This window comes from Lissotriton vulgaris, chromosome 1_1 (assembly GCF_964263255.1).
Source record: "Lissotriton vulgaris chromosome 1_1, aLisVul1.2, whole genome shotgun sequence".
Lineage (NCBI taxonomy): Eukaryota > Metazoa > Chordata > Amphibia > Caudata > Salamandridae > Lissotriton > Lissotriton vulgaris.
This window is the reverse complement of record NC_141685.1, coordinates 1,561,237,676-1,561,253,615: the sequence shown is the minus strand read 5'-3', so window position 1 is coordinate 1,561,253,615 and position 15,940 is coordinate 1,561,237,676. Positions and strand designations below refer to the sequence as shown.

The 15,940-nt window shown below is 50.8% G+C and overlaps 1 protein-coding gene across 1 annotated transcript in view; it reads left to right on the top strand.

Moving 5' to 3' along the window:
• The first annotated feature begins 14,336 nt into the window (after window positions 1-14,336).
• Window positions 14,337-15,940, top strand: part of LYZ (lysozyme) — a 173,324-nt gene continuing 171,720 nt past the window's right edge. Inside the window, exon 1 of the mRNA XM_086918036.1 lies at window positions 14,337-14,526. Within this exon, the coding sequence (XP_086774162.1) occupies window positions 14,385-14,526 (142 nt within the window). The 5' untranslated portion in view covers window positions 14,337-14,384. The remainder of the gene's footprint in view (window positions 14,527-15,940) is intronic.

Here is a 15,940-nt window from a genome sequence, read left to right as displayed (position 1 = left end):
TTTTACAAACCTTTGCAAAACGGCCTAAAACACCACAACTTAAACACTTAGTATTTTTCGCTGGACATTTAGGATAATGAGCAAGATGAGAATGACTTCCACATCTATAACAAACAGGGTCAGGACCTTTTTTTGAATCATAAGTATCCCTTCTCATATTCCCTGCTTTGATTTACCCTCCGAAATTTTGTTAACAATCTCAGATTCCTTTTTGTCATTGGAAAGAGAAGCTTTAGCACAACGTTCAGAAAGTTCTGCCTTTTTAACCATGGCAATAATTTCTTTTAAAGATGAGTCACCTTCCACCCTCAACTTGTTTTGTATGGTTTTAGTTTTAGTGTACATGACAATCTGATCACGAATAAGATCATCATGAAGCTGGGCAAATTTGCATTTAACAGCTAACTTTCTTAAGGTAGAAACGTAATCCTCAACTGATTCACTTTTTTCTTGCTTGCGTTGGAAAAATGAATGTCTGGTGACAGCAATGCATACACAAGGAGAAAAATAATCATCCATATCCAATAACGCTGCATTGAACACATCAATATCTCCGGTGACGCGGAAAGGCAAGTTCTAACAAGAAGCTGTGTCTTTTAAAAGTGCAGTGAAGGCGGCTGGTGCGGCAGCGGTTGACAACGGAAGCCACTTCAAAGAATGCGAAGGTAACACTGGGAGAATCAAAATAAAATACCGTAGATCTCACCGCAAATGAACTGTAAGGTTCCACAGAATCGCAGTCTCCGATGCAAGCATAAACACAGGAAATCCTCTTGACAAATCAGGCAGAAACGAAGAAATCCCCCCCAAAAAAATTAGAATGATCCAATTACGATGTGTTACCTTATGAAATCCAATTCAGAGCTGAAAGGTTTCCCTCGTCGCCAAATCTGTAGTGAGTCCAACGCAGATTTAGTTGAATTCAAAGCTTTATTTGAAGTATGTAAAGCAGTAGTAAAAAGGTGCTGCCAGCTCGGAAGAGAATCATGAACTAACCAGCACTCTAAGCATATTACACATATACATTCTAAATGACATATAACCATTCTAATAACAATTCCAAAGCACATGCAACCCTAGTTACAATACACATCACTACAGGTTCCCAGAGATATGCTTCTTTATAAGGCCGTGGATCTGATGCAGCTGCGCTCTCGCTCACTCTGGCCGTCAGCCGTGCTGTCTTTGTCCTTAGGCCTATGGGCCGTGGTGCTCCCGGGAACGTGAGGGGAGAGGGTTTCGGCAATACGTGTCAGAGGTTAATAGTTGCCGTGTCCCTCACACTGAATGCTCTCACCTGTGGAATTGCGCTTCCGAACCACGGTCAGGATAACTGGCCCCTGCGGGCTGCGTTGTAGGCCTCTCGACCGTCATGCACTGTCTTCCGCCGGTGTTAGGCCTCAAGTGCTGCGTGTAGCGCCAGTCACTCTCCACAGCTTCTAGGATCGAGGGCCATCCGCTGGGAGGGTCCACGAGTGTCCGGTCTCAGGTCAATCACCTGGGCGGCCCCTGGCCCAGCACCACTCTCAGGCAGCCGCCACAGATTGCGTGCGGGCAGTCGGGCTTAGTTTCAGGGGAGCTCTTGCCTCAATCAGGTTACCAGTCCTGGCCAGGGGCGGACTCCAGGTCTCTTGCCCTCGCCATGGCAGTCGGCTCGCTCAGTCCAGTATTTTGTTGCCGCTGAGGTCCGCTGGCATCATACCTCTCAAAGGTGTTAGTGGCTGAGTATTTGGTGCCAGTCGTGCCCCGCAGTGCACCCGGCTTGAGGGTCTTACCCCCCGGAGAAGTTGCGGGGGTCCGGTTACCAGGTAGTTCACGGGCGACTCCGGAGCACAGCAGCACGCTTCTGCGGTTGCCTCTGGTTGTGTGCAGTCATCGGGTGCTTTGTTTCTCCCAGTTCGCTCCAGAGGGGGCCCCTGTCCTGCACTCCATATGTCGCGCTCGGCCCTGCAGGGTTTCGTCCGTCTCCGCCCAGCGCGATGCAGCTGCGGGCTAGGCCTTATGGTGTGGATCTCTCTTTGTGTCGATGACTACGGTACTCTAGCCTGTTCTTGCATCTGGTATGGTCTCGCCACCATCGGCCACTTCAGACGGACTTCAGTGGGCTGTCGTGCATGGCGATTTTACAGGATAATTTTGCCTGGGCTCAGAGCTCGTTTAGACTGAGTCCGCCATGTTCGGCGGTTAGCCACGCCCCCTATCCTTCGAAGAATCTAATAAGGAAAAAATGGCAGAATTAGAGAAAACCAAGCCAATGTGTTTATGAATGGGGTAGAGGAAATAGAAGGCATTGTATTACCTCAAAAAATCCACAATGGGGCCATGAAAGGAATCAATATAGTTAATCACACAGTGTAAGAAACACACTAGAGGGTCCAACCCATTGGAACACACCAACAGCCGTAAGTTACATAAGCCAGTAGCCAGGACCAAAAGAAAAACTCTCTGCTCCAAAGGGTTACTACAATTAGAAATACCAATAAAGGTGTAAATATTAGATGCAAAAAGGGGAATAATGCTACTTTGGGGAGACATGGGCAAAGAAGTCACAAGGAGGATTAAGTGGGACCATCAGGACTATGTCTCAATAAAGCACACTCAGAGAGTAAATAAATCAGCGGTGGGTCAAACACAGTGAAAAGAACCAATACCTGTCAGTAGAATTGATTCCCGAGCAATGTCGCCTGAGGAAACTGTAGGGCATAGTTACAAGACCCTAAGGCCACAGGAACGTCACTTTTTTCGGCGTTCTTGTGGCGATACAGGTTTCACCTTATTTGCAAGGCAATGTTAAGCCACCTAACATGGCTTAAACCTGCCTTGTAAATAATGCACCCTTTCACGCTATGTTAGCGTGAAAGGGGTGGGCAATGGGTGTTGCATTGGGCGATCCGCCGCACCACCCATTAATTTTGACCCTGCCCCATATTTACAAGAGTGGCGAAAATAAGGGGTGTGCCAAAATTAAGATCATTAAAAAAACCTGGTCTTAACATGCCGCAATGAGGAGAAATGCTTTGTTTCTCCTCGTTTTTGCTGTTTCTATGTGTGCTGCATTACGCAGCACACATAAAACAGCAAAATGCCATACATAATTGTTTATTTTCAGGAAGGTGTCCCTTCCTGCACAGTCCTTAAAAAAATTATAAGTTACAACTTCTATGTGTTTTGCACAAAGCAACTTACATAGAAGTTAGAAATCGCCAATCAAGCTTGTTTATGTGCAGGAAGGGACACCTTCCTGCGCATAAATAATCGTTCCCACAACACAGGCACCTTTGCACTATAGTGCAAGGGTACCTTTGCTGGCAGTAGGCATCTGTAATTAGCACCAGCACAGGGGGAAAATGCAGGGCTACACCGTATTGATGTAAATACTGTGCAGCCCTGTATTTTAGAGGTGGCGGAGCGTGGCATTGAGCCAAGAAGGCTAACAGCACACTTCATCACTTTTCTTGTGAATATGCCCCTGTGTGTGTTCTGACGAGAAAAAGGGGATGATTGAATCACTGTATAGACCAGAAGAATTCACATCTACCCAGGTGGGATGGAAAGGCGCCTAAACAAGCATCGCAAAGCAAATAGGTCTTGCCTATGCAAGAGCAAGTGGCTTTGCCAATATGTTTTAGCCATGTTGTACACCAGCTTGGCTGCTGTTCAGCATGTCTAAAAGTAAGTGGGGTAAAGGAGAGTGGCGTGGAGTGTCCTAAAGTGGAGGGTCATGGAGTAGAGGGAGTTTTATGGAGTGGCATACAGAGTTGTGGAGTGGCATAGAGTGGGGTAAAGTAGAGTTAAGAGGAGTGGAGTGGAGTAGCATGGAGTGGTGGTAGGGGGTAGAGTGTTGTGGGTGTCATTGAGGGAGTTAAGGGTTGTGGCGTAGAGTGTTATAGAGTTGAGTGGCATCAAGCAGAGTTGATTATCATAGAGTGGAGTAGAGTGGAATGGCATAGAGTGAAGTAGAGTGTTGTGGAGTGGCATAGAGGGGCTTGGAGTGGAGTGGTGTAGAGTGGAGTAGAGTGGAGTTAAGGGCAGTGGCATAGAGTAGTTTGTTTCAGAGTAGTGTGAAGCGGCATAGAGTTGAGTGGTGCAGGGTAGAGTGTAGAGTAGAGTGGCATAGAGTGCCAAGTGAAGTCTGAAGTGCAGTGGTGCAGAGTAGATTAGAGAGGCGTAGAGTGCAATGGCATAGAGTAGAGTGTTGTAGAGTGCAGCGGTGCAGAGTAGCTTAGAATGAATTGGCATAGGGTGAAGTGATGTAGAGTGGCGCAACGCAGAGTAGAGTTTAGTGCCATAGAGTGCAGTGTCAGAGTGGAGTGCAGTGATGCAGAGTGGTGTAGAGTTCAGTGGCGGGGAGTGCGGTGTTGCAGAGTAGAGTGGCATTGTGTGTAGTGGCATAGAGTGCATTGGAGTGGCATACAGTAGAATGGCGCAGAGTAGAGTGCAGATGCAAAGAGTTTAGTGACAGGGAGTGCAGTGTTGCAGAGTAGACTGTTATAAAGTGCAGTGGTGTATAGTAGAGTGGCATAGAATGTAACGGTGTAGAGTGGTGTAGAGCTGAATGGCATAGAGTGCAGTGGCATAGAGTAGGATATTGTGGCATAGAGTACAGTGGTGCAGAGTAGAATAGAGTGGCGTGGAGTTCAGTCATATAGTGTTGAAGAGTAGAGCATAGTGGCTTGGAGTGCATTGGTGCAGAGCAGATTGATGTTGAGTGCAGTGGCACACAGTACATTTGTTTTGAGTAAAGTGGTGTAGAGTGTCTTGGAGTGGTGCAGCATAGATTGTAGTAGTGTAGAGTGAAGTGGCATAGAGGAGAGTGGAGTGTCACTGATTGCAGTCATGTAGACTAAATAGTTTCAGAGTAGAGTGAAGTGGTGTAGACTGCAGTGGCATTATGTACAGTGGCTTAGAGTGCAGTGCTGTAGAGTAGATGAGAGTGGCATACAGTGCACTGGTGTAGGGTGTGCCAATACACTCTACTCTGCACTTCTCCACAGTGCAGCCTTCAGAAATTGGCTTAGAGTGGAGTGGCCTAGAATGGAGTGGTGTAGGGTGCAGTGGTGAAGAGTAGAGCAGGGTAGAGTGCTATGGCATAGAGTGGTATAAAGTAGAGATACATAGAGTGAAGTGGCGTAGAGTGGTGCAGAGTAGAGTGCAGTGGTGCAGAGTAGAGGGCAGTGGTGCAGCGTAGAGGGCAGTGACTCAGTGTGGAGGTGTAGTGTGGAGGGGAGTATGCATGGTGTGGTAGTGCACTACCATTACAGACAACTCATCTTCAATTGAAATGACCATTATATTTGCACAGGGATACAGTATTACTGATAAAAGTATACAGTGCGTAAACAATTTGTAGAAATGTCATCACCTAGGGTACTGATTTGTTTTGATTGCATTAAAATATGTGTTTTCATCACACTTCAGAATTACCAAAAGTGCTTTATTTGTTGTTTCCTAATTCGGATATATTCTGAAATATCTGCATTCATTTACAGACATTTACATATTGTTGTGTGCTAGAAAAAAAATAACATTGTACAACTTTCCTCCAGCACACTCCCAGTAACCAGCATGATTGCCACGTAAATCCTCTCGCCCTAAAGTTAGAGAAAGAATAACCCTCGCATGTGCCTACTCAGCGGGTCAACCGTCTATACTTACTTGCTGGTCGGCATCTGCATACATCCTCCCTCTCCTTCAACACTCCTAGCAAATAATGTCAGCCAACAATCTCAGTTCTTGGTGATGGTCATTGTTGGCCGCAGATTTATTAATATCAATAATGATTATTGATAACAATATTAATAACATATTAATAACATACTGGTTGTACAATCTTCATTTCCGAACTTTAACCATAAATCATGCACATCACATTACAGTTTATGACACCTTCCCCTGGTACAGGTGTCTGTCTCTCGTGCACCCATCAGTTCGTAAATGGCACTTGTGTACAACCAGTTCTTAATCAGTTTCTTGGTGTTCCGGTAGTTGGTTGGCCACACCCCTTTTTGGGTGTCATGGAGGGGAGCTTCTTTGCCTGGAGTTAGGTCCCCAGCTCGCTACCATTTGCGCCCTGCCGTCTGGCCGGGTCTGGGCCGCGAGTGCCGTCTCCGTCTTTTCCTCCCCTCCTTTGTGCGGCCACGTCACCCTGCCGTGCGGCATTGAAAAGTGAGTGGCCCTCCTCCTACACACCGCCCACCGGTGTGTTTGGTTAGCCAACGATTGTAGGATTTCCGCCAACGCTTTCCCCACTGTCCAGCACTGCGACTCTGCTGTTCCTCAGGTGTGGGTGGGTGGGCTTCAAACGATGTCGTTGTCGCGCCGCTCTCCCAGCTCCTTCGAAGACGTTGTGCTTCTGGTTGGGGAGCGGCGGTGTTTAAATCCCCTTGAGCCCCCTACGGGCTTCAGGTGAACCCCCTTTGATTGGGGGGTTCAAAGGTAGCAAGGTTGGCCATTGGTCGCCCCCCATGGGCGCCAAGGTCACAAGGTCACTTCCTGTCGGGGTGGCTGGTGCGCACCCCGCTTCCGCTGGTCCTGGCCGCTTCGGGGCGCCCAGGACCAGTTCCATCTCCCCCTGTTGGCACCGCGTGGGTTATGGCGCCGGCCCTTGAGCCTCCCCCACCCTGCGGGTGGGTGCGGCGGCCTCTGCAATAACCCTCGCATGTGCCTACTCAGCGGGTCAACCGTCTATACTTACTTGCCGGTCGGCATCTGCATACATCCTCCCTCTCCTTCAACACTCCTAGCAAATAATGTCAGCCAACAATCTCAGTTCTTGGTGATGGTCATTGTTGGCCGCAGATTTATTAATATCAATAATGATTATTGATAACAATATTAATAACATATTAATAACATACTGGTTGTACAATCTTCATTTCCGAACTTTAACCATAAATCATGCACATCACATTACAGTTTATGACACCTTCCCCTGGTACAGGTGTCTGTCTCTCGTGCACCCATCAGTTCGTAAATGGCACTTGTGTACAACCAGTTCTTAATCAGTTTCTTGGTGTTCCGGTAGTTGGTTGGCCACACCCCTTTTTGGGTGTCATGGAGGGGAGCTTCTTTGCCTGGAGTTAGGTCCCCAGCTCGCTACCATTTGCGCCCTGCCGTCCGGCCGGGTCTGGGCCGCGAGTGCCGCCTCCGTCTTTTCCTCCCCTCCTTTGTGCGGCCACGTCACCCTGCCGTGCGGCATTGAAAAGTGAGTGGCCCTCCTCCTACACACCGCCCACCGGTGTGTTTGGTTAGCCAACGATTGTAGGATTTCCGCCACGCCGCAGGGAGGCTCACGTCTTTCTGCGGCTCCCCCCTCTGCCCCTTGGTTCGTGGCCACCTACCTTCCCCCTTCTCTTGCTCCTTTTTTAACGACAACCCGCGAGCGTCATTGCGCCCCACAAGTTGCCCCAGAACACCTCCATTCCCTTGTCGGACAGATGCACCCCATCTTGTCCATATAGCTCTGGGCGGCCTGGGTGGATGAGGCCGTGCCGGATTGATTCCAGGCCGTTGGTTGAGCAAAACTTGTGCATGGCGATATTTAACTTGCGCCTCGCGTTATCCACCGCTTTGTTGGAGTCGGCACCCCTCCAGTGCCTCCTGCTGATCATCTCCGACCACACCACTGTCGTGGTCCCCAGCCATGCCGCCGCTTTGGCGATGTCCTTCTGGATGGCTTGGCCCACCGCTTTGCGGCCCAACCGCGTTAGGTCGTTCCCTCCTAGATGTATGATCAGTACGTCCGGCAACCACGCTGAGTCTGCCATGAGGCCGTCCAGGGTCGGTAGCAACTGCTCCCATCTCATGCCGGGCCGTCCGATCCAGCGGATGTATGTCGCCTTGGGTCTGCTTTCCTGGTGCCCGACTCGCCTCCACCAGGACTCCATTCTGGATACGAATGAGTGTCCTACGACCCATACCAGTTGTGGGCGTCCTCCTGCCGAGAGAAAATGCTCAATTAAGGTGGCTTTCTGCGCACCGGGTGTGGACGAGGGAGGGGCAGGAAGCCCTGCCGTACGGCATCCCAAGGCGGCTGCTCACCCCACCCCCCACTACCCCTCTCCCCTTTCTGTTTCATTTTTTTTTTATTTTTTATATGAGATGCGGGCGTATGTAAGACTTGTAGGCCCTGGACCGCCATCTGCCCACGGCCTGGATCCTGTCCTCTGGCATGCCATACTGCGATGCCGAGGTCGCCGCCCCGATCCTGAAGGAGTGCGGGGCAAATGATGTTGCGTGGAGCCCCGCCTTACTGAGGCCCTGGCGCATTACGGCCGTGAACTGGAACCTGCTCAAGTTCCTTCCATCCTGGTGTACAAAGAAGGGGCCATCCCCCGCCGGGCGAACCGCCATGTATTGAAACAGCCAGCACACTGCGCAGCGCCCCACCTCTGGAATACAATGTAGGCGTATCGTCGCCCCTTTTCGGGCCCTATCCGTTTTGGATTGCCTAAGCGTGAGCTCCACAGCTTTTACCATCGGCTTGATGTCCTTTGCCTGCAGGCAGCGCTGCGCCGGGCCTGACCTGTTGGGGGCCACTATTTCGCTTACCCGAAATGCCCCAAAGAAAGCTGTGGTGAACGCGGCCCCGAAGAGTAGCCGCTCATACCTGTCTGCAATGATGCTGGATAGGGCGCTAAGTAACCGACCCAGCTTGTCATAATCAATGGGGCGTCTGGCGTCCTTCTTGGTCCCCTTGATTTTTCGCCAGCCTTTCAGGGCTGCTTTCAGGTAGACAGTTGCCGTGGGGTCCTCGCCTGTGTGGAGCCTGGCAAAGTATGCAATGGCGGCCAGGTGCGCCTGTGCCCAAGACCTTGTTTTCTTAGCGTCGAATGCCCACTGTACGAACTTCTCCACCGCTGTGCGCACCCTTGCTTTGTCTTCCAGCGACTCTATGCCCCCTACTCTCATTACTGTGGCCGCGTATTTCCTGTATCTCCTGTGCGCCTCAGAGGTGAGTGAGTGCCCTATTAATCTGGACAAGTCAACCCCCCCAGGTCCCACAGGTATGATGGAAAGGGGGTCATCACCTCGTCCGCACCGGGTAGAAGTTGTTTGAACCGTGTCATCTGTGACCGGGATAGCGCATCGGCGACCGTGTTCTCTGTCCCCGGCACGTGTCGGGCCTTCAGCTCCAGGTTCCCCTCGAGCTGCAATTTAACCAACTCTCGCATTAGCCTCAACATGCCCGGGCATCTTGCTGCGCCTCTGTTAATGGCCTGCACTACCCCCAAGTTATCCGACCACAAGGTGAGCTTCAGGTTCCTTATCTCTTTTTTCCATACCGTCAGAGCCACTACTATTGGGAATAGTTCGAGGAACGTGATGTTTTTCGTGAGCCCCTGCGCATGCCACCTGTCTGGCCACTGGCTGGCACACCATCTGGTCCCCAGGACCGCCCCAAATCGCAGGCTCCCGGCTGCGTCTGTGTATAGGGATAGCTGATCCGTTGTTACCCAACCCTCTTTCCAGATCAGCACGCCATTGAAATCCTGCAGGAATTCGTCCCATACCTGTAGATCCTGCCTTACACCCGTGCTCAGCCGGATGTGGTGGTGCTTGTGGGTGACGCCAGCCGTTAGCGCGGTGAGGCGCCTTGAAAAGACCCTGGCGGGCGGGATGACCCTCGCCGCAAAGTTCAGCCTGCCTACCACCCCCTGGATATCCCTGAGGGTGGCTTTGCGCCAGCCCCGTAGTTTGGCTATTTCTTCCCTGAACTCCTGCACTTTCTCCGGGGGGAGCCTGGCGGTCCCCGCCGTGGAGTCCAGCTCAATGCCCAAGAACGTCAGTCTAGTCGTTGGGCCTGTCGTCTTCTCCTTTGCTAAGGGGACTCCGAGTGTTTCGGTCAGGTCCTCGAACGCCGCCAATGTACTGGCGCACGTCGGGGCTCCCGCCGGTCCTGTGAACAGGAAATCATCCAGGTAGTGCAGCTTCCCGCCCCCCTGATGCCTGTCGTGGAGGGCCCATTCCAGAAAGGTAGCGAATTGTTCAAAATAAGCGCAAGATATGGCACATCCCATGGGCATGGCTTTGTCGACATACACGCCCCCTTCCCATTGGAAGCCGAGCAGGTGGAAGCTGGTCGGATGTACCGGTAGTAAGCGAAAGGCAGATTCGATGTCCGCCTTGGCCATGAGGGCCCCCTTCCCTGCCGCTTTGACTAGTGCGATCGCGTCATCCACTGACGCGTAACCCACAGAGCATGCTTCCTGGTCGATGCCATCATTTACAGACCCCCCCTCAGGGTATGACAAGTGGTGTATCAGCCTGAATTGGCCCTTTTCCTTTTTGGGAACTACTCCTAGTGGGGAGATGACTATTCCTTCGCACAATTCCTGAGGGAGGGGGCCCTCGATTCTACCCAGGCTCTTCTCCTTTTCTATCTTCGCGCTCACCACCCGGGGATGCTGCCTCGCTGATTGTAAGTTATTCGCTCCCGTTAATGGCAGTGGGCCTTGAAACGGGATAATGAAGCCTTTTTCAAAACCCTCTACTAGCGTCCTGGCGTCTGTTTTGTTTGGGTACCTGTTTGCTAAACTGCGCAGCTGTTGTGTATTAATGGGGGACCTAGCCAGCTGGCACTGTTGAACGTTTACTAGTGTCCTGCCCCCACTAGCCTTCGGGCTAGTGCTTCTTGTGTTTCTCTTTCTTTTCGCTCTTTGCTTCCCGCTTGGAGCCTTTGCATGTCGCTGCAGCGTGTTTCCCCCCGCAGCTTGAGCATGCATGTTGGAATTTGCACGAGGAGCCCCATGAACAGTCCCCCGCATCGTATCTCCAGCATATGGCCTTGGTCGCGGGGGGGGGGAGCTGGACCGCCCAGAGGAATGCTTCTGGTAATTTTTGTTCTTCCCCTTGTGGGACGAACTCCGAAAGGACTGGTCGTATTTCCCCGTCCAGGCTCTCACTTCTTTGGCAGCGAGCATTTTATGAATAAAACCTGAAACGTCCTCCTCGTTCCACTCCATCTCTGGGTGCCTCTGCATCTTTAACCTGAAACCCTTATCATATTCTAACCATGCATCCCCGGGGAATTGCCTTTGCGCAGAATGTATGTTAGCCTCATACAGCCATAGGTCAGCTGCGCAATGGGGGAACCTCTCTACTATGATACACGCCATGATCCTGAAAGCGTCTAGCCAATTCTCGAAGTTCCGCTCCTTTCTAGCCCCTTGCCTCTCCCTTTTTTCATCCTCTCTCCTGTCACATGTGGTCAGGTCGAGGCCCTCTAGCTGTATTTCTAGGAGCGAGAATATATCGATGAACTCCTTGCGCCATATCCTCTCTTTTACTGCGAGAGGAATAAGGCACGCAAGCCCCGTGGCTTTCGTCGTCAAGGAGGCAGGGCCGGGGGATGGTCTGGCGTACAGGTCACTGCCTAGCCCCCCCGACCCCGGGCTCCCGGACCCAGTATTGTACGCCCACCCGGGTAATGGGGAAACCTGATCCCCCTGCGGGGATAGGCCCACCTGCTCCTGCACCCTTGACTGCCGGGCCCACCCCGGATCCATCATGTGCCACGTTAAGCCCCCTGTCTCGTCAGTGCGTTGTTCCCTGGGCCCCGCCGCCCCCTGCCCTGCGCTGTTCAGTAACGTCGGAGCGAGCGATTTCAAGCATTCTTTTACAATGGTACTAATATGCTCACCATTAACCGCTCCGCCGTTCGTCTCACCCTGCTTGCTGTCGTCCGACCTCAGCGGCGGGAGCTTCTGGCGCACTTTCCTTGGGGGATTCCTCTTGTACGTCTTCTTCCTCGGCGTGGTCTTAGGCTTCTTGGGTGCTGACGGGCCTGCTTCCTCCTCTGCCTGGCCGTCCGGCCTATTCTCCTTCCCTTTGGCCAAATGGGGCTGGAGCCATTCGTCGCCGTGTACCGCCGATATCTCGCGGATTTTCTTCAGCACTTCCGCCATGTCTCCTGGCTGATCTTCCGCCATGTTGTCCCCAAGGCCTAGGTCTGGTTTCTGCGGGCTGGTCTGCGCCGCTGGGTCGGAAGGAATTCCGGACCCGCCTTTGAACTTCCTTACCCGTGTGTGCTGTCCGTCAGATGAAACGGCTCACTGCGCGTTCCAAACCGGACAATTGCTTACCGCGCTGGAGCTTGGCAAGGCCGCCGAGCTCGTCGTCTTTTCTCCGTCGCGTTCCAAACCGGACAATTGCTTACCGCGCTGGAGCTTGGCAAGGCCGCCGAGCTCGTCGTCTTTTCTCCGTCGCTTCGGGTTCCCGGGGAGCTGGGTGGAGAACTTGACCGGCGCGCCGCTCTGTGTGGTCGTTCTTCTGCTTCGGCCGTCCTTCGCCGCCTCCTGCCGTAGTCGGTCGTCTTCAAACGATGTCGTTGTCGCGCCGCTCTCCCAGCTCCTTCGAAGACGTTGTGCTTCTGGTTGGGGAGCGGCGGTGTTTAAATCCCCTTGAGCCCCCTACGGGCTTCAGGTGAACCCCCTTTGATTGGGGGGTTCAAAGGTAGCAAGGTTGGCCATTGGTCGCCCCCCATGGGCGCCAAGGTCACAAGGTCACTTCCTGTCGGGGTGGCTGGTGCGCACCCCGCTTCCGCTGGTCCTGGCCGCTTCGGGGCGCCCAGGACCAGTTCCATCTCCCCCTGTTGGCACCGCGTGGGTTATGGCGCCGACCCTTGAGCCTCCCCCACCCTGCGGGTGGGTGCGGCGGCCTCTGCAAAAGTAAACGTCAAGCTCTCTCAGAAGACAATCTGACATTTGACCTCTGTCTTTGAATGCACTGCAAATGTGACAGGATAAGAACAAGATTTAAAAGGGCTGATTACAGAAACCTAGTGTTGGTGGAAGAATACAGTAAATAGAGTATCAGCCATGGAAGGGACGTACTCAAGCTGGGCAGCCTATAAGTAAATGTAGCCAGCAAATAGAAAGCAAGCAAATGTGAGTTAAAACCACTAATCCAATGGTGAGCAATGGGCGGAATGCATTTCCAGGGAAGCTTTTGGAATGCCCTCAAGATGTCCTTAGCAAACTACACAACTGTGCTATCTGATAGACTTCCACCGAAAAACGTGCTTCAGCTTTGCAAGCGGACTACTTCCACTTGCATAAATATAATAGACCACGCCTGAACTGCAGACGACATACAGGGAGAGGAAAATCAGGGCAGGGAGGCTGTCATAAAATAGACGCTGTCTATGAAGGACACACCTAGCTTTGTGAGTGGAACTAGACAACTAGAATGAGCAGAGCAGTAGGGAGCAATGGATATGCGCAGAACCAATTGAATGGTGGGTTGATGAGGGCAGATTGCCTCTTCAGTCACAGGCTACGTTGTTGACTACATAATCATAGGAGCAGCTTCGATCACCCCACATCAGGTCCCACAACACTGATTCCCTGTGGACACAACCAAGGCTAGGTCCTGTTGGGTCGGCACAAATCTAAACCCGACTACTGGGCCTGCTCCGAAGACCACTGACCTGCCACAGACATTAGTAATGTTTTATTCGGTCTGTTTGTAGAAATTAAAACGTTTTCAATGTATTTATTTTTTCCAAAAGATTTTATTAGGAAGAAATTTTTTTACATACACAGTACAGACAAACAAAACGAAGGCAATACTGGTCTTGTTCTAGCGCCGTACGTTGCCGTTAGTATTCAATTGCTATGCTGAGATGCTTAAAGTGATGAGTATACATAATCGACCTATATCCTTTACAGCATTTTAACTTTCCTGTGCGTTGCCTTCGTGAGCAGGAAAAGAGAAGTGTGAGCTAAGAGGTAAGTGGGAGAGAAGGGAAGAGGAAAAAGGAAACGGACGTGAGCTTGGTATCTTGGTTAGCGGCCTTGACTCCAGAGCGTTGCGACGGGTGGCCTGCTCCTCAAAACGTTGTCAATTTTATTTACTCGCAGCAAATCCACCGTTGAAGTTTGTAAATATGCCTGATATTGCTTACTAACAATGGCAAAGCCAATAGGCCTGGCATCTCTTGGGCGTATGGCTGTGGTGTGATCTGTCTGAATACTGTAACAGAAAAGTCACCGACAGACACCCAAATACTGGCAGCATGGCGACTGTTTTCCGGGTCGCCATGTTGCCAGAAGCACGGGATTGTAGTCTACTTGTTCAGAGCCGCACCCCTGGTTATATATGCCGTGCCCGATGTATAAGATTCCTAGTTACGCTTCTTTGGAGGCGTCCATTCTGCCCCCTCCCACCACATTACTCATCCCACTTAAAGCACTGAACACAACAAGAATGAAATAAGAGTAACGTTGATGACACTCGGTGGGAAAGTACCAGACAAGGAAGTGGTGAATGACTGAGGAGGAGGTGGAGTTCGGTCTTGGCAAACTCAAAAGGAAGTGAAAAGAAGAAATCTCAGTAGTCCGAAACAGACTCCAAAAGGGCATACTTCGCACGCTGGACCAAGGATGCTGCTGCCCCTGACACTGATCCTGGGCCTCTGCCTCAGCCTCCCAGCAGCGCATGGAAAAATATTCAAGCGCTGTGAGCTAGCAAGCACCATGAAGGCGATGGGGCTCGATGGATACAGAGGATACAGTCTTGCAAACTGTGAGTAGCCATCGTAAGGTCGGGCACAGATCTGTGAGGGGAAGTACTTCGGAGATCAAACATCTTTAAAGCAAAAAAAAAGCGTTGCTTTGCATACATTTCAGTATAGTGATTTGTACTGTGACACGTTTACGATGCTGCAATTATTTGATGTAAAAAGAAGATTCCTGAAAGTCTTTGATAACTGAAAATACATCAGAACAACTTCTCTTTAATCAAACACCAAAATTGATTTTGTTCCAGGTCCAGCGGGATGCAGGGGTGCACGTGCACCTTTAATTTTCATTGAGTGCTTTTTTTTCTTTATATAGGCTGTGAGAGCAGCTACCGCGTTACGGTTAAGTGCGCTTCTTACTGAAAGGGCTTTTATTCTACTGATAATATTGTTTTATTTAACATGATTCCATGTAACAGGCGGCTTTGTGAGTTTGTGTGTCTTACCCCCCCCCCCCCCTCCCCCCCGGACACTCCTCCTATCAGCACTGCTGGTCTTCGGAAGCTTTTCCGCTTCCGCCACGCCACCGGTTTCAGTAACAAGAATGGTGTTCAGCTACCTAAATATCGAGAATTAAATAAAGGTACAGGGCTGCCTCATTGCGTCTTTAGTGACATGGAGCCGTCTATTAATTTTATTTGCAGGATTCAACACCGTCCATTATGAACCAGTGGGCACGCAGTGATTTGGTAGTACCTAGGTTACATACCACTTCAGCAAGCATCTGTAGCCGTACCATCTGTTATTTGAAGCTCTAAAATGAATCATTGGGGGATGGGCTCTACTCGGTGTCAAAGAGCTGCATGAATTGCTAACTTTAGCTTTGGGGTAGCTGAACCAGAAATATTTTTAGATTACCGTTTGCAATTATTTCACAACCCTTATTTTTTGTTGTTGCATATAGAAGACTAAGAGATATAATGCGAGCCTGGCAGCACCGCAAAATCATCTTCTCCAGAGAGCCCAATGTAATTTGCCTTTTTTTCAGCATAGATACATTCTGGACCAAACAATCAGTCATAATCTACAACCAGGGGGTAATGTCCCAGGCCGCCCCCGACAACCGTTACTGCCAAACAACCATTAGTGCACTAGCTGTCTCCAAGCCAGAAACACTTGATGAAGAGGGACGTCTCTGCTCAGTATTCTCCCCAGGAAATGTACCATGATACTCCACTCCCCGAGGTACTCTACAACCAGGCATACACAGCATTGCCCTTTTCATACGGGTTATACGCAGAAGCTCCTTTGTTTCCAAACCCATGCCCCCCTATGAGTTCCACGCACCTTACATCTGTAATACTGCAACATCGCCTGTTGCCTTTGCCTTCAGTTCAGAATCTTGCTTTACAGTGGACTGTCACTACTGTGGGCGTCTGCACACATGTGAGCTACCATCTCCTATGTTGCGTGATTACC